Below are 21,654 nucleotides of genomic sequence, written 5' to 3'. Positions count from 1 at the left end.
CACACACATTCCTTGTTTATAACGTCTACAGGCTGGTCTGCGCACTCCATTTCTATTAGCGTCAAATATTTACATGTCTCCTCAGAATGGAAATCTCTCTAATCCTGACTCCAGGCTGCTGTCAATCAGTCCCCTCTCCTCTTCCTATGCACGCGCGCTCACGTGGTGCTGAAGGACAGCGATGGTGGCGGTGTCGCGAGCGCGCATGCTGAAGATCTAACCACGGCGAGAGAAACGAGGACAAACCGCCCGAAATCGACGCGTTTTTGGCCGCAGTGCTGGCGCTTGAAATGGGAGAATAAAATAATTCTCATGTTGATAACGAGTGGTTTGTATTTTTTTCGCTCTGAGTGCAAAAACACCATATTTGTTGCCGTAAGCGCGATGGAAATAAAGGAAAATAATACCTAAGCAGTCCTGCTGCTGGGTGGATGCCTATAATCTTGAAATGAGGACGCCTGGCTCTGTAGAAAACGTGAAAAAGGCGTCCAATGGCGCCCAGTGGCTGCATTTTACGGCTTATTGGAGAATATCAGGATAATAAAGCCTAAAACGCGACAGTTCTTCTTCCTCATCCGTGCACTGCTCTTTGCTAAAGCTCAAAAACGCCTCAGAGTTTCATCCTCAAACAATAATAATACTAAAAATATACTCAGAAATGTAGAGGAAAAAGCAGGGATATTTAATCTGCGCTGCGTTATGTAACGCTCACCCCATATCTGTGCAGTCTCCACTCTAGCCCTTCTCATATAAAACAACCTCAGAGCCTGCCCTTCATCTCCCTTTCACCGCTTGCATAAGTCAGACATGTGAATCTATTTGCACGAGGTTCCAGTTTTTTCTTACCTATTTTGCCGGTTTGTTGCTCGATAGACAAGCTGGACACTGCGCCCTCCCAATTTTTCCCCTCCTCTGACCCTCCTCTGTGTGATGTTTATCTTCCTCTTCCTCTCTCCTCCTCCTCTCCGCCTAACGCGGTAGCTCTAGAAAAAAGAAAAGGCTGGGTGACTAAAAGCATTTCCTAAACTGGGCTGCGACTGAAAAAGGAAAAAGGAAACAGTGGAGAATGAATCGGTGCGAGGACAGAAAGCCTGTTGTGTTTATTGTTTATTCAACAATGGGTCTGAATTCCCAGAAACGAGCGTCTTTTTATTACAATGGATTGTAACTGTGGGTGGTAGCTACCAAACTTATTTCCATAGAGGAAATCCAGCAAGTAAAATAAATGAACAAATAAAAAGAAATAAAAGCAGCTCAAAATGGGCAAAAAAGAATAATAATTCTTGGGTACCTTTATGGGAATCCTCATTCATAAACACAATGTAGAAGTTTAAAAAGTGGTTTATAATCCATCCATAGGATCTCTTTAATATAACCAACACGGTTTTACTGTAGTGCCATTCACTCCCTCTCTCTACATCTGGCTGCAGCTGGAGTTTGGAGGGGGTGGTTTTACTCTTGTTAAAATGACATTTTGATGACATCATGTCAATGTGAAGCTGGTCAAACTGCACTATCAGCTGAAATATTATTATGCTACATGCTATAACTGTTTTAGATCATGGTTTAAACTCCCTTATGTTATGATGTCACTTTACTTTTGCCAGGTTGGCTGGTGGGGTGGGGCGGTGGGGGAGGTCACCCAGCAAGTACATAATAACGTCTACATGAGTCACAACATATAGCTATGCATATGTGAGATATAAAATAAGAGATATGGGGGTTTTAATTGTTAGAGAACATCTAACTCTCTTTCACTGTTTTATATTTAGTTTTTTAGTATATGAGAAAGGGACAGTTTTATTCAGTCAAAATTAAAACCACAAAAACAATAAAGTGTGTAAAAAACTTAACATTGATGTAATTTACAGTTGTAGGCCTGGTGGAATTTCACGGTATAACAGTTATGTATTCATTAAGTCTTGCAAATACATTTAATCTCTCCCCGTGACAAATCTGTGTCTCATACTAAACTTAAAAAAGTCAGTTCTCCACATGCTGGATGTTCTAAGTTTCCATATTGTCTTGTTTTGCAGGACAGATGCAAACTGGATCAGAGACTGACACCAAAATTGCACTCATACATAACCTTTGCACAGCGTTAAGGTCACATTTTACCTCTTTTGACATCAGACAGCATTAAAATTATCATAAATGTTATTCTTTTTTCCGTGATGCGTTGCCAGAAATGCATAAAACACACAAAAACGAAAATTTTATACTTTTGTTTAAATGTTTGTGAACACATTCTGTTCTCTGTCAGATATAACGATATGATATCTACTGAGATAGATTTTAGATTCATTTTAAGGGAAACGAAGAAGCTTGTGGTAACAGAAGTCAAGGGGAACCTTGATAACGTCATGAGAACTCTGTGTCACCAACACATTTACTCAGCTTCCCACAGACTCAGGCACTTGCTGTTATCCTTTGAAGGGTCATGTGGGAATCTCAAAACAGTATAATTGTAATATTTGACACTGTTTTTGAAAATACAATGGACCCTGCATCCTCTGGACTACAGATGAGAGGGACTATCTGGCTTTTTATCAGTGCTTAGTTCAAAAGCCTGCATCTCTGATGGTATTAGCGCCTATTGGAATTGGCAGCTTGTACATCTGGAAAGACATCATCACATATACATCTCACATACTTCCATTAGATGACATTTCCAGGGAAGGTCTTGCATATTTCAGCAAAATATGCAAGACCTATGACTATTACAACAGCAGGACTTTGTAGTAGAAGAGTCTGGGTGCTAAACTGACCTGCAGGGCTGACCTTTCACCATCTGAAAAAACACTTTTTGGACTACTCTTTTTCAGTTTATTGAAGTTTTTTGGAATTGATTTATGCATAGTTTTCTTAAGGTCCTGCCACACGGCAACTGGGTTGAGGTCTGGACTTTACCTGGATTATAGCAACTCTTTGATTCTTCTTTTTCAGCCATTCTGTTGTAGGTTTGCTGCTCTGCTTGGTGTCATTGTCCTGTTGCACGACCCAGTTTGGGTTTAGCTTTTACTGGCAGACACGCTGGAGCCTAGAATACTTTAGTATACAGAGGAGTTCATCATGAGTCCAAAGTGCCCAAATCTGTGGCTTTAAAATGAGTCTAAATCATCATCCCTCCTCCACCGTGTTTGACAGCTGGTATGAGGTATATGTGCTGATATGCTGTGGTTGGTTTTCCCCAGATGAGAGTCAATATGATGTAATCAGCTACACCAAAACCACCCACTGCAACAACAATAATGTGCATAAATCACAATTATCTTGAATATACTATGACGGAGCTGATTTATTGAGTATATTTTAGTGCTAATTACTTTTACTTGTGACCGTGCATATCAACACAATCACAACTTTTTTCCCTGCGTGGCTTCGGGGAATTTAAATTCACCAAAAACACGCACAAATCATCATGTGATGCTTTCACTGTGATAACTGTATAATCAGTTTATCTCCCTTTTGTTGGATTCAACAAGAAAAAAGCCATGCCCATCTTCTGGTGGTTGTTCAAATACTTTCTGGGAAATGGAGGAAATCACTCAAGTGAATTTAAGGTAAGTAGAATCACGTCAGTAAATCCCAAATCCTCCAGTTAGTCACCGAACACACCGTCATCATCAGGGCTGATAAGAGTGCATATTATATAAAGCTAACAGGGGATGTTTTAGTCTTAGGAAAACACACTTCATCATTTACAGTCTCAGGTGTGTTTAAGGCAAAATGTTACGGAGAATGCAACACCGACAGGCGGCATCATACCCCCGGTCCTCACAAAAGGGAGGACTGCAGGATTTGTTGCAATGTGATATTTTCTCCAAGCTGGTGACTGAATGTTTTTGGAACTGTCAGATCAGAGAGGCATGGCAGTGGTTTCTGTGTGTCTGAATATGTGTGTGTGCGTGCGTGCGTGCATGTGTAAATGTGTTTTCTGGAGGTGTGTGTCTGGTATAGAGAGGCTACATCAGACAGACTTAACAAGTGTTCGCTGTCTCTCTCCTCCCTGCACTCATCCCCCTGACATAATGTTGCTGCCGGCAGAAATAAAATAAAAAAAACTCAACCTCCCTCCCTCCCCTACACACACACACACACACACACAGACACACACACACACACACACACACACACACACACACACACACAGAGGCACGCACGCACACTTCTATCTCTTTCCTCCCTCCCTTTTCTCCTTCAACAACATCCCCATTCAACTGCATCAGCTCCAGGCATCCTCTCTCACTCCTTCCCCATCCCTCGCCCTCCCCATCGTTCACCAGTAGCCTAAGCACATAAAAAATACATCAAACACAGCCGTGCGCCCAAGGCCTCGTCACACGCAAAATCATCTCTTTTTCCATCTCCCCTCTCTCGAAAAGAAAGAAAAAACCCAAGTTACAAAAGACAACTGCAGAGGACACTGATGGAAAGAGCGATAGACTGAACTCGGCTGACTGAGGGTCGTCTGCGAGGCCTCCTGGGGGAAGAAAGATTATTGTAATGTTAACACAGCAGCCATGCCTTCATTTGACACACACACACACACACAGACAAACACACGAAAAAAGTAAAAAAGGAGCGTGACTTACCTTGTGCATAATAAGGCCTTGTTTGAATTGTACACAGCCTGCAGCACCATGACCCACTTCCCTCAGTTCAGCTCCACATCTGCTCCGGCACCAGTCTCGGCTGTGACAGTGGCCGAGGGCAGCCGGCAGCACCCATGGGCTACGCTGTCAGATCCCTGGTCCTGAGATGCAAAGAGAAGCTGCAAAGAGAAGCTCGCTGGACCTCCAGCTCACAGCCAGCACTCTTTAAAATCAGCCAAATCACCCAAGACGTGCTAAATTGAACCACTAATCCAGCACAGAGGTCGCTTTGCACTCTAATTATACACTTTTACTTTAAATACGAGTACGCACATATACACGTACAGTGCTGACACAAGCACACAAACCCTTGGGTGCTACAGCTCATGTTTCTCTTCAATTATTCCACCCTCTGCCCTTTCTCCTCCTCATAATCTGAATAACGCCAGATCCGTGTCCTCTAGATATTTAGAAGCTGGGCCTCCATGCCAAAACATGTAACCTTCCTCCTCTTTCAAGTGTAGAGTGAATGTGGAGTTCAGGGTGGAGGGGGGGGTGGGGTTGGCTTCACTGCGCTGACCTCGTAATTCCCTCTCGGGGGTTAAACAAAGTTGTGAAATTCAGTTTGGAGAGGAGGCTATGGTGTTGATGCAAAAGAAGAAAGGACTTGCAGACATTATTCCTATTAAATTCTAATTAAAATTGATTTCTTGACCCCGCTCATCGGGCCTCAGGACTTGGAGTCAAGTCTTTATGTCAGTTAATTGCATATAAATGACACGGAAATGATGATGGATGCTGCTCACTGCTGAAAATATATCCAGTGATTCTCTGCCCTTTACATTCTAACATTCAAACTTACCATTAATGTTTTGACAAAAGCTAAAAAAAGAGAAAAGATGCCTTCTCTGCCATAACAACACCAGGATTAAGCCAGCCTGCCTGCAGGTATACAGCAGCTCTTTGCAGGCGGGGGCCCTCCATGGGGCTCATTCCAGACCCTCCTGGCGTTGGCCCCTAATGATGTGTAATGGGGCCTCCTGCGACCGATCCTAACCCCAGGACCTCCTGCTAATCACCGTGGCTACTAATGAGATGGAGAGACATGAAAGGGCTCGTTAGAAGACCATCCCTTTAATGCCAGCCTATTATTAGCCACTTACCAAATCATTAGTCTCTAAATTGCAATTATGCTTTAAAATAGGAGGAAAAAGTGAAAAGAAGAGTCAAAAGAGTCCTTGAAAGACTGGAAATCTGTCACAGATAGATATGACTGACAGTGTGTTCCACCTTTTAGTTCAATGTTCAGCTTAAATGGATTTGACCATTCGAGGAAAGGCAATCATATTTGCTGCCAAAATCATGGGTTTATTGTGTAAGGAATTCAGTATTGTAAGTAAATGTTTGATAAAGTAGAAGAGAGCCTTTATCACCCACCCTGCGTCTTACGCATCTCAGGCCAGTACTCTTGCGAGATGATAAATTAGCTGCTGTTTTTAGGCAATTGATGCTGTGCATGGACACATTTAAAAAAAATCATGAAACATTTTTGTAAATATGTAAACCCAGACAAGTCCTACTAACAACTTTATGTAGCACAAGACTTCCCAAATTCTGAAATTCGGAGCACATATCTCAGACAGTGTCAATATCCAAGGAGAACTGATTTCCACTACATAGATACATTTAAAAAGCTGGAAACAGCATGCTACAATGAAGCCGATTGGTCCAAAGTTGTTGGCACTGATATCAGCACACTGGAGGGGCTTCTCCAAGAAATTTACCAAGGTTTGGCCCCCGCAGATCAGAATCAGCTCCTCCAATTTTGGAGTCTATCCAAGCTGTTGTAGAGCAAGATGTGGGGTACAATCTGGACAAGTCGGCAGTCTATCATAGGGCCATGCATTGATTTCTGTTTAGATAAATCAAGTAACCTAACATGCACATCTTTGCAATTCCTTTAATCTTCTTAGGACGTTCAAAACATACTGAAAACAAGAATCTGGTCTAACGAGACAAGAAAAGAATCAGATTTATGTCTTAAAATATTTTATTTACACTGTAAAACAAATACATTTAAAACATCACACAAATAAACTCCCTACTTCTTAAAAATAAAAACCATATGTACATGATAAAACATTTCCAGATAGACCTCAATCATGTGGTCCAAATTAGGTCAAGTCAGATCAGATGAATGTCGCTAGTGGCGTAACGGATTAAATATTTGAACACACGAGCTGAACAAGGGAAGATTAAGTGTGCAAGTCATCGAGTAAAAGAGTAGCAGGATCTTCAGTGGTGTGTTTTGCTGGTGATTTATGCTCAACCACAAAATGGGCACAGGTGGGGAGACGTCTCATAATCCTGAAACCACCCAGAGTTTTGCCACTAGCTTCATTTTTCTCAGTCTTATTGTGAAGTGAAACACTGAAAGTTAAAGGTCAGTTCTGCCTCCTCACTGCCTCTGTAGCAGCTGAGAGAAAAACTTGGACTCCCAGCCAGCTTTTCATCTTCATTCAGTTAGTGCGCTGTATCATCAGTGGTCCAGGAAGTTGAAGATGCTCCTCTGAGACCCTTTGGTCTGTCCTGCAGGTTTGTTCTCTCTGCAGACCCTCTTTGCTGCTGGATTCGCTGCCCCCATCTGCCCCCTCTTCTTCATCGTCTGAGGAACAAACATCAGTTTGTCTTTTTTACAAAACTGCCGCACAAAATAAAACAATATACCGGCTAGTGACTGCATGTGCACTGGGACTGACAGTGTAAAAGTCAGCCTTTAATCTACTGTTAGAAATGTGGGCTTTGCCGCCACATAGTGTCCAATATTGAGAATACACCAGATACCATGACTTCACCCAGCACATTCACATGACTCTCATACTTAAGAGAAGCCCCGAGTTCTGTGGAAAACATTTCGTTTCTGCATTTATTTTAGAACAGCGAGACCTCACTAAAGAGACAAGCAGACAGAGTTGGGAAATGACACTTTAAGGAGAGCAGCCTGATTTCTAAGGCCACCTGTGCTTGTTAGGAGATGGGAAAGTTTGCTGTTGTGTGACTATTAAAAGAAGACATAAAAGTATCTTTTTTAAAAAAAAAAACGGAAATTTCTTTAAACCATCACACAATAAGAATTATTTGAAATGTGTCCATAATTGTTCCTCTTCTGAAGTTCCCCTAGACTTTCAGGCGCCAACGACTTTAGACCAGTCGCGCTTATTGTGAAATCTTTTGAACTCCTTGAGGTAATAACGCATTTGCTGCCTTTCCCAATTTCTTGAATTAAAACAATCTTGCAAAGAAGAGTGGGACAAAATTCCTCCACAGTGATGTGATTCCTGCTGCAATACAATTTCCTGTCCATCCATCTAAACCTTTGGTGGCCTCCACAAAGCTTTTAAAGGCTGAGTAAACATTCCCCCTGAATTTGACCATATTTTTATTCATGGTGGCTTCAACTGTAACAGACATCTCTGCTTATCAAATGGTCAGAATTTACAGGAAATTGTAGAGATTTTTGTCAAATCGAGGTGGGGTGTCAAGCAGATTTTAGATCCTTGACCCAACACAGCTGATATAAATGGCTAAATTACCTCCTCAACATGTGTTGAAGTTCTCCAGAGGACTGGTAATGAACTAATCATTTGATTCAGTTGTGTTGACCCAGGATGAGATCTAAACCCTGCAGTTCCCAAACTGAATATAAAGTTTTCTGGACTCTGGAAATTGAAATGCACGATGTCATTTAAATTTAATACTAATTTTTTTAAAACCACCTTTGTTATTGTTATAATTAGTTGTATGTTACATTAATCAGCCTGTGAGTTAAAGTGGTTTAAAGAGGTTAATCGACTTCTTGATGCATGCTGTATCATCCAGGTAAGTAAATCTCCAAAAGTTGATTCTGTTCAACTGTTGAGTCAGTTCCTTAATCTTGATAGAGTTAAGATCAAGGAACTGACCTCCCAGCCTATTATTTCCTTCAGTGGGCTGGTTTCAGTCATTATGCAAATGTACTGTTTATAACATTGGGGAAACCTGCAGTCAGCTGAGGCTGAAGAAGTCACTTGGATGAGTGACGAAACGTTTCTCCCACAAAACGCTACGTCCAGATGAACAGAATCAACTTTTGGAGAGGTTAATCGACTGTTTTTCCAGTTTCCACTTAGTACATTTACAACATTTTTCCTCGGGAGTCACTAATGTCTCATGAAAAAGACATCGATTGGAGGTCATGTGACTTTCATAGTTATTAACAAGATTTCACAATGCAAGAAAAAATGTCTTCTGTGTTTCATTTGTTTTATTTTTAAAGGCAGTTTAAGGGTTGATTTAAGTACTTAATCATTGCAAAGAGCAATTCAAGCCTTATTTTGCATTTTAAGACTGAACCGATTGAAGCCAGAGGGGCCTGCAGGAATGCTGGACTATTGTTTTACAAATTAGCAGTGAGGGTCATTGCATGCTGCTGCTGTGGGCCACTGATCCTTGACGCCAGGCAGAATATTCATCAGTAGGACATATGCTCATTAAATGGTCACACAGGACAGGACTGGTTCCCAGAGTTTCATTGTTTTTGCAGCAACACTTCATAACAGTGCATATAGTGGAGACATGCACTTTTATACTTAACGTGAATAAGTGCTTTACATTTTGCTTTTTTTTATCCATTTAAAAATTAGTTCCTTTTGTTAAGGGAGATTTTGAGTTCAGCTCTAGTTCTGCTAATTTACAAGTATAACCTTGGTTCAACCTGAATTTTCAACTATTTAAACAGTTATTTTTATTCATGTACTGACCTCTCCGGTTTTGTTTAAACCTGATTAAAAATCAAACAAAACAAGCAGTTTGAAGGCTTCACCGCAGGCTACAGATTCTCATTTTAACAGTTTTGGGGGAATTTTACAGAAAATTTTATTCATGACTGATCCATGATTATTTAAAAAAAAAAAATGACTAAAAATAACTACAGCAGTAAAACTGCAGCCATATTAACTTACATAACACAACTGAGCCTATTCAGTGTACATGAAGAGTGGGGCTGAGTGTTTGGGAGTGTAAAATGAAGCACTCTTTGAACATTCTGCTGAACTTCTGTCACGTGTACTCATGAAATGGGTTTTATTAATAGTTGGGGGTGTTTTTAGCATCATAATTCTGACTCACTTGTTTCTGTGGAGCCTCTGATGAGTTAACCTTCTCAGGAGAGAGTGTTTGGAAGAGGAATCCACGGCTGTTTCTGGGGGCCAGAGGATTTCCCTCTGAGATGGAAGCCAGCTTCTGGAGGACGGACTGAGGCTGACTCAGGAGAGAACCTCTCCTCACCTGGGAGAAACACAGATCTTAGACCGGCCTTGTGCAGATTATGGACGAACACACGATGAAGTCTTGCAAACACCCACTGTGTGACAGTTTAAAATATTTGTTTTATTTAGTAAAAAGCAATAACTAAACATCTTTTTGCCATTTAGCCATTTCTTTATAGGAGAGCATGGAGAAGAGAAGAAAGCAGTGACAGAGTGGGGCAGACTCCAACACTGTTCACGCCGTGATTAATGTTGAATTCTTTGTACATTGTTACACAGACAACAAAAAGCAGGTATTATTTAGACTTTTAAAAAAAATTAAAAGAAAGAAAAGTTATTCACAGGGTGTTTGAATTACCTGTAAAGGCTGAGAGGGCCTCTGGAAGGGATTGAGAGCTGCTGCTGTCTTCTTCTTTGGTTGTGGTGCCACAGGCGGCTCTGGTTTAAACAGTTACACAGTTAGCTTAAGTAAAGCACCAGTTTATTTAACAAGAATGACGTGGTTGTGCATGTGTTGCATATGAATTCCTTAAGTGTTTTCATGTTGAATTAAGTACAGAAAAACTTCATACTTTTAAGTGCAAACAGTTCAAACACCCTTTAAATATGATTCATATCTCAATGTAGAACTTTGTTTTGTGACGACACGAAGCAGCCAGTTAAATAAATAAAAGATCTAGCTACTGATTACATTCCTTTTTTTTTTCTTTTACAGAACGTGAATTTCTGTAGCCGTTTCTGCGAATGGTCAAGTTTTGTTTGCTGGGACACATGTTGGTGTTTTTAGTGCCGTCGTTACTACAGCCATGTAGCACATTATCTGAATCTACCCATCTATCCAACTGTACTCCCAACTTTCAACACTGAGTAGATGAAAATGTATGTTTCTTATATTTTCTATTAACAATTCAGCAACAAACTGAAAAACTACACTAATCTTGGGGGTCATTAAATTATCCTTTTTGAAATAGTTTAAAATACCAACTTTAAAACCTTTCTTGACTTTATGATTTAAACCCTCCGTATTCTTCATAGGTCCTAAAGTCCTCAGATTGGCCTCTTGTTGTTTGGCTTTATTCTACAGTTTGACTGTGTGTCTTAATTACTACCATTAATTAATACAAATATTTTTCTTTTTTAATCTTTTATTTTTCCTGCTATGCAAGACAGTTGTGCCAATAACTGCTGGACAAAAGCTCCTCTGGGTGTTTTTAAGTAGATGGGATTCTACTCATGGGGACTTTTATCAAACTAACCTTTTCTTTGCAGAGTCTTGGCAGTCAGTTTTTTGGCAAGTTTCATGAATTGACTGTCTTCCTCTCCAATCTTCTCATCATCTGGATCCAATTCCAAATCCTCTCCTTTTTTGGCTTTCTGTTCAGACTGTGAGAAGAGTGACAAAAGAATGAACACAAAACAGCAGCAGCCCTCACAGAGGAGGCCAATTCATAAGGCGCACACAGCCCATCTCTAAGAAATCCTTCTAACAGAACTTAGCGAAAACCATCACACTTTTTTTTCCCCAAATGTATATTTTTCCATTAGTGCCACCTCCTTCATGTGTGTGTGCAAAAAAAAACTGCAAACCATAAAACCCACCTGTTCCCTGAGCCACTGCTCTCTCTCCAGTCTCTCTATCCGTCTTTGGACCTCAGCCTGGTCCACATCATCCTCTTCCTCCCAGTCTTCCTCGCCCTCGGCTCCAGTTCTCTCCATGCTGAAACCATCATCTGGACCAAAAATTACAATTAAAATCTCTCAATGACAAATGTGTACAGTTAGACCCAATAATCAGAAGAAATCATCACTTGTCATATTTAGGATGCTTTGATTAAAATAAGTAATTTAGTTATCTTTTACTTTATCTTTTCTTCTATATTGCGTCCACTTGATTTGTGCATTTTATTACTGCTGTTACTCCAATTGAGTCCTACCAACACTCATTATCGGTATTTGGTAATCCAGGCATTTAATCGTTCATCCTGTAAACTCACCAATGTTCTTCCATCGGAAGCGACGCGCTCGTCCAGGACCGTCAGAGTGCAAGTCTCCATCAGCCAGGTAGCGCTCCTGATACAGCCTCAGGCGACGCTTGTCATCATCCAAAATCTGCTTCCTGTAAGAACAAGAGACGCATTTTAACAACTTTTACGTCGTTTTTGTGCCACAGGTTCATCTCCAGCTGCCCTCTTCAGTATTCTCGTTGATGTACTTCACACAAAAGACATCGTTTTATAAATCTATTAGTCTTTGCTCACATGTGGATCTTGTTGACTTGGTTTTGCAGCTCTTCGTCAGAGGGAAGGTCTTCCAGAAGCTCCTCTTCCTCATACTCGCTCCCTCTGTCGCCGTCCTCATCATCGCTGCCTAGATCACTACCAGACAGCTCGGCCTCCGAGTCCACATAGTCGGTCAGTCGCCTGCCAAGGAGCACCAAGAAACCATTCAAGCTGTGTCGCAGGTGTGGATTAGCAGTGAAAATTAAGCATTTCTACAGTTTGCAAATTGATGGTTAGCGGCCAATGACCTAATTCAAATGGCAAAAATAAAATCTAATAGTTTTTAAGTGAGAATCTTTGCATTAACTTAAAAAAAAAAAAAAAAAAAAAAAGCACTCTTTTCTATCAGTCAGTGAAGTTTAAACAACTTTCAAAGCCAGAAACAACATCCAACACATTTATCTGTTGGTCTCTAAACTGCATAAAAAAGCCTGCTGCTCAGATCAATTTTGCACAGACATTTAGTCAGGCCACAATGAAAAGTATTATTCAATTCTGTACTTATTTATAAGAAGGGCTGCTTTATTCAACAAAGCATCATGTTTGCTGGATTACATCCAAATACAGACTTATTTTACTGCCACCAAAAATCTTCCCACAGCAGGATTTGGCCACAACACTCTGCCACTTTCCATCGATCACGTTGCATGAAAGCACTTTCACTTACATTTTCTTCTTTTTTTTCGCCCGTGGCGCGAACACACCCTCCAGTTCCTCCTCTTCCACCTCATTGTTTTCCTCTTCGCTGGCATCTGCTTCATCTTCCTCATCATTTTCCTCCTCCTCTCCATCATTACCATCATCATCATCGTTGTCCTCCTTTACACCCACAAGACATTTTTAATACTTTAGTAATTGCATTATATATTTAACCCAAAAAAAAATCCAAAGCACTTGAAGTGTTTTTTGTTTGTTTCTTTGTTTACCTGCTCACTCTCAACATCTGATAGGAGCCGGAACTCGCAGTCCTCCTCTTCTTCCTCCTCCTCCTCCTGCTGCTCTCTAGCCTCTAACTTCTTTCTACTTAATAGTGTAAAATCAAAGTGAAAATCTTACATTGCAAGTAAATATTTCAGTTATTATTCCTATAATCCTCTAATCAAAGCAGTTTGGGGGTAATGAGGGAGAGGAGCAGCTTAAAGGATCACAGAAACTAATCAAACTTTAGAGATTATTAACAAAACCAGAAAATGATACTGAAGATATTTGTACCGTACCTGTCTTGTGATGGTGAAGCTGTGTGAGTAGAACCTAAATTTGGCAGCAAACGAAAAAGGATTGTGTAAAAACATGAGCTGTAGAGGAAGTGACAAAAAAAATTGCAATGATGCAATGTCATTTATAAAAAAGCAGAAATGCACACCACTCTTACCTGGACTCGAAAATTTGCCTGAACATAGACCCAGCAGCTGATCCATAGTATTTTCAGAGTCTTCATCGTCTTCTCCCTCTTTCCTTTTCTTTGCCTGCTCCCCTTCAGCTTGTGTCGGTGGAAACGCTCCTGAGCACAGCCCAAGCAGCTCATCCTCCTGTGTTGCTCCAACGCCCTCTCCCCCTATGGAGTTGCTCTTCCCTGATCCAAAACCACCTGAACACAACCCCAACAGCTCCCCCATGTGTGCATCCATTGCATTTTCATCCAGGCTGCCCAAGATCAGCTGCCTCTTGTGAGAGGTGGGTGCACCGGGGCGCGGCCCCACATTTAGAAAACCATCTGCGTCAAGCAACTGGGACTGAGCATCATCTTCAAGCGAAAAACGACCCTGAGAGTCACCTGCTAGACCAGGACCAGAAGCAGCTCCATCCAGGGGGCCTGAATCTGCACTGGGAGAAGGAGGTGCGTACAGGTCTTGGGAGTCTTCAACAGGGAGGCAAAGAGAACGCTCGGAGAGCTTGCCTGAACTCTGAAAGAGAATTTTTTAAAAGTAAAATATAAGTACTCATTCTAATGTTGAATGTGTAGTTTGGTTTCTATTTTCTTTTATTCTATTTGTATAAAATGCACTTGCAGATGAGCTCTTGGTTATTTGCAGATACAGTCTTATTCGTGGATTTTCTCTGAGCCTTATTGATTCGTCAATTTTTTTGGACTTAACTACATATGCATGTATGTAACCAAGGGCATGTTTGGCCCAAATTCAAACCCCTCGTGAAATCTGTCTGATGCTGCAATAATTAGAGTGAATGAAAAACATTTCTTCTCACCTTTGAGGCAGAGCCGAGGAAGCTCGGCCTGAAGAGGCACGGTGAAGGGGAGCGGAAAATGGACGAGTTGAGGACACTTCGCCCTGTGCCACGCTGGTTATTCACTGGTTGGTATGATGTAATCATGGACCCTGGGAGCTCAAAGCTGCTATTATGGCTGTTGTCCTTCACCAGGGACAGGGAGTCGTCCTCTTCTGGAGAAGAGCGGGAGAGGAGAGGAAGAGTGTACTTTCAATTTCTCTCAATAACAAAACAAAAAAAAAGAGGAAATACGGTCAAACTAAATGGAGCTCTTCCACTTTACCCACCCATCTTACTGCCACTGTCATGTCCAGAAGGCCCAGACCTTCTTACACCATCACTAAAAAAAGAAAAACCAAAAATATTTTTAATTTTATCCATTAAACAAGCTGCTACAGGTGACATCTTGCAGCCAAATATAAGAGACTTTAAAAGTGCTTCTACAAAACTGCAAACACACCCGGTGCGCGAGGAAGAGTTTCCAGGGAACAGCATGAGAGTGCCATCTGTGTTAATGAGGTCGGGAGTTGGCGAGGGTCCGATCAGTGCCACTGGAGAAGGGCTCCTCATACTCTGAGCCATACTGCCTTCTTCCTCTTCATCTTCATTGTCCTTCACGTCGTCTTCTTCACCATCACCACCTCCCAATAAGTCATCGACACCCTGAGGGACAGAACAACAGCTTGATGCAAGTGCAAAGAGGGTAAAAGCAAAAAATTTGTGCAGCGTAACAAAATCATCCACGTACTTCTTCCTCCTCTGACTCATCCGTCATGTCTTCCTCCTCCTCTTCGTCCTCCCCACAGTCTTCGTTGTCTAGGCGATTCAGCTCGGCCTTGCGCGCCCTCTCCTCTTTTCTCCGTTGGGCCATGGCGAGCTGCAGGCGCTGCTTCAGAGTCAGCAGCTTCTCTCCTACACAGAGATGAGCAAGGGAGTCATATCATTTCCAGCTGATCCACGTGTAGTTGTGGTTAATGATTGTAAACGTAAGCCCATCATAACTACTTATATTCAATCAATTATATAATCTAAAGTGAAATGATGACACTCACAGAAATGCTAAACAATTTAAAATTGTATAATTTCTATCTCTTCTACATATCCAGACCTGGTTTAGTGGTCACAAGCTCCTCTGCTCCTTCTTTGACAGTCACAGTGAGAGACTCCGTGTGCAGCTCCTCCTGGCCAGATGGGGTGCTGTCCTTACGGATGATGTCAAGCTGCAAAGTGCGCTCCCCTTGGGGTCGTGTGGGTGCAATAATGTGACGCAGATAACGCTCCTTCAGAGCCTCCACACCTAGTTGAAGAAGAGGAGAGGTAAGAGAGGTTTTCTTTGGCTGCCTGACACAGAAGACATCGGGCCTTGCTTTGGATGAGGACAAAAATCTTGTAGTGCACAACACTTCATTTGATCTCACATCGTGTTTCAAAGGATTTAAAACTGCATCTGGGACATGTTATGAGGTCCTGAGAGAAGGACAGTATGTTCTAATTGTTTTCTGCCTTCCCAAACCATAGAGCGCTCAGCCATGTGTTCAGATTTCTGATGCGTAGCACAATAAACATGATAAAAACAAAGAGGAAGGATGTTGCCAGTGTAGCTAGATGAAATCAAGTAACATCGTGCACATATTTTTCCTGGAAAAAGTTGCCTGCTGGTACTTCTTTCCCCCGTGAGATTATGCACATTTTGAAGTCAAATCACCTAATTTATCACAGTGACCATGGCAAAGGATCAAAAGGCTTGATTCTCGATGTCTTCTTGCTGAGATTGGGAAATATTTGTGACTCACCAGGGTTAAGCTGTGGAGGGTCGAGCTGTACAAAAGCTCCATCATCTGGACACAATTTTGCAATAGGAGGCGGATCCAGTCCCAACTCCTTTAGTCTGGTCAATTTGTCTTTCTTCGGTTTGGTAGGCTGCTGTACCGAGGGCTCTGTTGTAGCTGAATCAGCACTCAAACACTGAGGAGCTGCAGGATCAACCATAGCCCTAGATACAGTCTCTTTCTGCAGGGTTTCAGAGTCAGATGTTGCTGCAGTTGGATTTTGTGGTAAAGGAGCAGCTGAGTTTTCCTCTCCTGAGTCAGATGCAGGCTTGTCTTCAGCATCAGCTGTGACCGAGTCCTGCAGACTCTCAGAGAGGTAAAGCATTGGGCCTGACTCCTGCTCAGGATCCGAGGTAACCGAAGTTTCTCCGGCCTGGTTGAGGTTCTGCTTTTGCGGGGATGAGGTTGCTGCTGGCTGAAGTAAAGGCTGGATTTGATTGGGCGACATATCCAAAGAAGAATTACAGTCCTGCTCAGTGGATGGCAGTTTGCTGGGTGGGTTTACAGAAGGTGGAGGAGCTGACGGTGTCTCCAACATCATTTCTGAGTACTTTGCAGATCTAAAAGCAGAAAGAGTTTTATAAATGTAAACATTTTACTTTGACAGAATCAAAGTACAGTTACTTAAATCTGCACTTGTGTGAAATGAGCAGGTCCAGCGGCCATCCTTACATGACTTGTGTCTGACCTGAAATGTGTTAAATGTCATGTTAGTATTTACTTCAACAATGCCATGACAGGACCCTCTGGCCTTGCTCTCTTCTTAAAGAACTGGTCGATGGTCTTGGGCTCGGGGATGTGGTAGGGCAGGCCAAGAGAAGACTCTAAAAAGGCAGAAGAATGCAGTTTTAGTAGCAGATAAGTCATTAAATTACACCTGTCAACATCTATGCAATAATCTCCACAGAAAATATTTACAATGTTTCACTTGTTATTGATTCTAGTGGCTTGAATAAGTGAAAAATTATACACCTTTACCAAAGTCAACATCAGATGGTGAAATTCATTCCATTTTCTTTAAATGAAATTAGCAATTAAGGTTTAGAATAAACTAAAACCTTAAAGATGCATCTACTTCAGTTATTTATAATAAAGTCTGCACTGCAGTGTAAATACACAGGAGAAAGAGCAAGACGGGCACCATGAGAAGATTTTAAAGTACGGGAAAACCAGAAAAACCAGAAGTGTTTGCAAGTATGGAAAGAAAACTAGAATACCATCCTCTATTCAAATTATTACCCACAATAAAACTTTATGAGTTAAATAAACGTGTCTTATCAACTGACCTCTGATCAGCCTCTGAGACTCACTGTGGAGCTGCTTCATCGCCTCTTTGCTGGCACGTGCAGCCTTTCTCTCCTGAAAGAGTCACATAGTGGCAATGACAAACTGCTTACAATTTAAAGTAATTATTTATTTATTTTCTGATGTTGCATACCGCACGCTGGGGCTTCTCTGGCACCTCTTCATCCTCCTCCTCATTGGAGAGGGGATCCTGTAGTAACATAGAAACAAAAGGACACAATGCCCAACATGGTCCAACTATTCTCACCACAACATTAAATCAAAGTGTTACAATAAAATTGAAGGATTTAAATTTATCTCAAGTCACTGACATAAATTCAACAGCTGTTTTAATTTTTCTTAAGGAAATAAGTCAAAGGCCAAACATAAATGATACCAATTCCAAATGTTTATCTTTTATAGTGATGGAAAATGGGTGGAGAGCCCCTCTTTTAAACTACTTGATGTTTTTGCACCTTATGTTTTTTCATCTTTTGCTTGACCGCAGCACGGATCGCATCCAGAGACTCTTCTTCCTCATCATCCAGACCATTGTCAAAAAGTTCTGTGTCACCGAGCGGACATCCACTGTCATTCAGGGTCCCAGGATGAAGCATTTCCTGAGGAAATGGGAGTAAAGCTGATTTTAGTTGCACACACATTACCCAAATTGTATGCTGTTTTTATGGCTTCAACATTTTGCACAACACACAAGATCTAAATTTTAAAACTTTGTTCAGTTTGATCTGCAGTTTAAACCTTATTATAGTGCTCGGGGAACCAAAACACAAATGCTTCCACAACAGTAGTTTGATCATCACACTGATGTGGTAGGAAGTGTTTTTTCCCCTTTCTTCCTGACAACAAAGTTCTTCCAGAAGCAGATCTGTTTACTTGGCCTAGCAGTTGGACATGCACTGAAAAGCATCATCTGACTGGGACATAAAAAAATAAATACTTTTTTTTTTTTTTTTAAATGTCAAAGGTTTCCAATTTTGAGATAAAATAATGTTTGAAAAACTAATTTTGACAACACATTTAACACAACCATTTGAGGATTTGTGAGTGCGCCATCTTTGTCTTTTTTCTGGTCACACTGACTTAAATAAAGTGATCGAAAGGCCACATGATTACATTAAAAAATCTACTTAAATGGTATATAACTTTTAACATGTAACGTACTTGACATAAAATCTTTCTTCACCTATGTAAGCGTAGTCCACTTTGCTGACAATCATTCACTTTGCGGTTCAAAAACATAATTCTACCTTTTATTGATTTTATTATTTTTAATAATATGTTATAGACCGGGCTGAGACAGTCCACAGGACGTATTATTGCCCATGTGTGTGAGAACCCTTGATGTATCAAACACCAGCCAAAAAGAGTTCAGACACTAAAGAACTCACCTCATCCCTTTCAGAGAACCTCTCCTTCTTCTTCAGCTTTTCCACCGCTTTGCTGCGCTTTTCCTTTTTCTCATGATGTCTCCTGCTCTTCTCTCTTTCCTTCACTTCTTTTGTGGATTTCACTTTCCTCTTCACCACTTTCCCCTCTTCCTCCTCCATTTTTCCACTTTTCTCCTCCTCAGGCTCACTGTCCTCGCTATCAACAGGAGCTCGGCTTATTCTCTTGCACTTCTGTCGTCCCTTTTCCTTCTTCTTGTCCTTCTCAGTCTCCATTTCCTCTCCACTGGAAGCAGATAAGACTAGTGCTTCTGCCATGTGTACGCTGCTATCTGCAGCTGCCGCCTCTTCCTCGCTGTCACTGTCTCTAATGGCATTACGGTGAGGCTTTCTGTGCACCGTGATGTCTTCGTCGTCATCAGAATCTGATAAATAAGACAGCAAAACCAACCAATTTAGAAAATTTGAATAGAGTAGAATGAAAATGGTAGAAAATGGTAGAGTGGTAATCCCAGCTCATATCAATGTGTAATGAAACAAAATACTAGAATTTGCACTAAACAGTGAGAAAAATAAATTCAAGTAGAATTTTATTCTAATGCATATTTTTGTTTAACCAAAATAAATAAATAAATGAAATAAAAATAAAAAAGGAAGACCAAAACATAAAAGGTATTTTAAAAAATGTAACGGTTAAGTCTTTTTGTAATTTAAATAAGAGATTTTCAACATGAAACAGGCCTCTGGGAGTGACTAAACAGATAAGCTGCAAGTTGAGTAGTTTGGAGACAAAGTTAAGAGACAGGTAAAGCAAACTTAATGTGGTTAAAGTGGGAGAGTGGACATATTGGTCACAAAATAAAAAAAGGGGGAAATGGAGCTTCAAGGCAGGAGAAAAAGCAGAAGTCAAAAACAACATATGTCCTCAGAGAGTGGTTTGGCTCACAGCCCTGATGAAATTTCTTTGATGGAAGAGAAAAAACATCTTCAGTGAGCACCAAGAGTTCTTATATGCAGGACAATTATATACAGAACACCTTGATATAAACCCTTCTGAAGAAAAACAAATATGAGTCCAGGGAGAGTGAAATACTTCATTATTAAAGTATTTATACTATTTCCTACAGAATTTCCCTTGGACTGATACGTTACTCTTTGCCTTTATTATTTTTCAAATAAATTTGGTCCTTTGGAAACTGGACATCTTTTAGATACTGGTTTGCTTTCATTTATAACCTTTGAATGTATATTTTCTAAAGCACTGCAGCTTTGATTCTTTGGTCAGACTGGCTCGTTATGATAACTAGTGTTTCTCTGCCTACTCTGGTGTCACAGGCAGTTGCATAAATGCATACCTCATTTACACAGCCAGAGTGGCTCATTGTTATGCTGCTTTACCTGAACGACCTTCTCTTTTGTTAGAGGTGTCTGTAGCCATCTCCTCTGCTGGTGAGCCCACCCCGCTGTCTGAATCACTCTCTGTTGCAGTCTGGGCCACCACTGGGAGTGCCTCAGCCTGCATACAGTAGCAGACAATACACATGAATTGTTGCTGCATGGGGGAGTAAAAGGTATTTAGTGGAAAAAAACTTGAGGTTAAGTATCAACTGAAAAACAGTTAATCTAAAGCAAGGGTAGAAGTTCAGTTTAGGCTACTTGATTGAGATCCATGTAGTGTGGGACTGCTTTTGTTAAATCTAGTAACACTAGGAATTCGTTTCAAATGGAGGGAAACCCAAATTGCTGCATAGCTAATTAAAAAAAAAAGAACCCCAGGATAGCATGTTTCTGCATTTGATAAAAACACAGAGGAGAGGGTGTTTACACAGAGGATGGGTGTCACTTTTGTCACTTTGAGCAGCGAAACGCTTGTTCGTTGACAGGACTGGCGCCTTGAAGTAAACCAAACAATGAGCAGCATGTCTGCCTTTCGACGTTTCTAATTATCACCATTCAGGCAACAGATAAGGCTGTCCGTCACCTAGGTCTTACTTTAACAAAAGGATTTAAAATTAAAATGTCAAATTGACACGCTTTAAAGGCCCAGGCCAGTTATCACAAGAGCTGAGCTAAACCTAACCTAGCCAGGAAGCTAGGTGGCTAACGAAATGTGCAGTTAGCATATTTCTTTCGATCTTGCCAATCTCCACCAAACAAAAACTACCCAATCAAACAGAGCGATATATGCAAGACTAGAAAGGTTAGGCAGATGTTCAAGATAATCATTGACAAACCAAAGCATTGCCTGACCTGTTGTTGAGAAAGCAAGCTCATCTTTGTCCGCTGGCTAGTTTACGTTCTTTTTTTGCAAAATAAACAGGCTCAGACGGTACCTCGTACTCTCGTGTTAGCCACAGAAAAACGTGGACAAGTCAAAGCGACCAGTGGTGCTTCTGTATTTTAATTGACATTTAGTTAGCGTTTAGCCGGAAAAGTTATCTTCCTCCCGCCTGTTCCATACACACCGAATAGAAATTTTGATGTTTCGCGCGCCGTGACAGCTGGCCCACAGTTTTTCGTCACCGGAACGTCAATCACAGTGTTCTCGATTTCCTATTGGTCTGTTTGGCGCAGCTGTCCCGCCTAATTTGACTACGCTGCAATGCAAAAGCGTTTGCTTAATCCCCGGGACCTCTCCGGCGGGTGGGGGTTGTTGCTGGAGAAGAAACAAAAAGGAAAAAATTCCAAATATCAGAACAACTTTAACACTTATTGTAATGGTAATTAAT

At 41.1% G+C, this 21,654-nt stretch overlaps 2 protein-coding genes across 6 annotated transcripts in view; both read right to left on the bottom strand.

Annotated features, from left to right (window-relative positions):
• Positions 1-1,033, bottom strand: part of LOC102300146 — a 3,198-nt gene extending 2,165 nt beyond the window's left edge. Inside the window, exon 1 of one of the 3 annotated variants that reach the window (XM_014338899.2) lies at positions 847-1,033. Coding sequence is in view for 2 of the 3 variants with exons in the window: in XM_042224775.1 (XP_042080709.1) it covers positions 408-511 (104 nt within the window). In the remaining variant the exon portion in view is untranslated. The other 2 variants (XM_014338900.2, XM_042224775.1) reach the window with 2 other exon arrangements.
• Positions 1,034-6,648: 5,615 nt separating this feature from the next.
• LOC102301577 (claspin) lies at positions 6,649-21,498 on the bottom strand. Of its 3 annotated transcripts, none has more exons than XM_005938775.3 (24): positions 21,391-21,498; positions 20,324-20,441; positions 18,929-19,350; positions 17,996-18,139; positions 17,674-17,730; positions 17,522-17,594; positions 16,957-17,059; positions 16,200-16,795; positions 15,515-15,703; positions 15,155-15,318; positions 14,867-15,069; positions 14,694-14,746; positions 14,386-14,579; positions 13,553-14,084; positions 13,398-13,431; positions 13,107-13,203; positions 12,848-12,999; positions 12,160-12,321; positions 11,896-12,017; positions 11,501-11,631; positions 11,158-11,284; positions 10,260-10,339; positions 9,762-9,920; positions 6,649-7,260 (listed from the first exon to the last, which is right to left on the bottom strand). In XM_005938775.3, exons 2-24 carry the CDS (start codon positions 20,361-20,363, stop codon positions 7,135-7,137), a joined length of 3,960 nt encoding a protein of 1,319 aa, XP_005938837.1. In that variant the 5' UTR covers positions 20,364-20,441; positions 21,391-21,498; the 3' UTR covers positions 6,649-7,134. The 3 variants fall into 3 exon arrangements, with proteins under 3 accessions (XP_005938837.1, XP_005938835.1, XP_005938836.1); XM_005938773.3 differs by having other exon boundaries at positions 21,176-21,440; XM_005938774.3 differs by having other exon boundaries at positions 13,107-13,200; positions 21,176-21,440.
• Positions 21,499-21,654: the final 156 nt, after the last annotated feature.

The sequence above is a fragment of the Haplochromis burtoni genome, unplaced genomic scaffold (assembly GCF_018398535.1).
Source record: "Haplochromis burtoni strain Fernald_Lab_line unplaced genomic scaffold, NCSU_Asbu1 Contig_149, whole genome shotgun sequence".
Lineage (NCBI taxonomy): Eukaryota > Metazoa > Chordata > Actinopteri > Cichliformes > Cichlidae > Haplochromis > Haplochromis burtoni.
Note: the sequence above shows the minus strand (reverse complement) of the source record. Positions and strands in the feature narration are given on the sequence as shown.

Coding starts and splice junctions, on each gene's coding strand:
- LOC102301577 (XM_005938773.3), bottom strand. CDS start 21,199: ATGAGCTTGCTTTCTCAACAACAG. Junction 18,140..18,928: donor GGTTCTCTGAAAGGGATGAG/GTGAGTTCTTTA, acceptor CCATTTCCTCAG/GAAATGCTTCATCCTGGGAC. Junction 15,070..15,154: donor ATGAGTCAGAGGAGGAAGAA/GTACGTGGATGA, acceptor TCTGTCCCTCAG/GGTGTCGATGACTTATTGGG.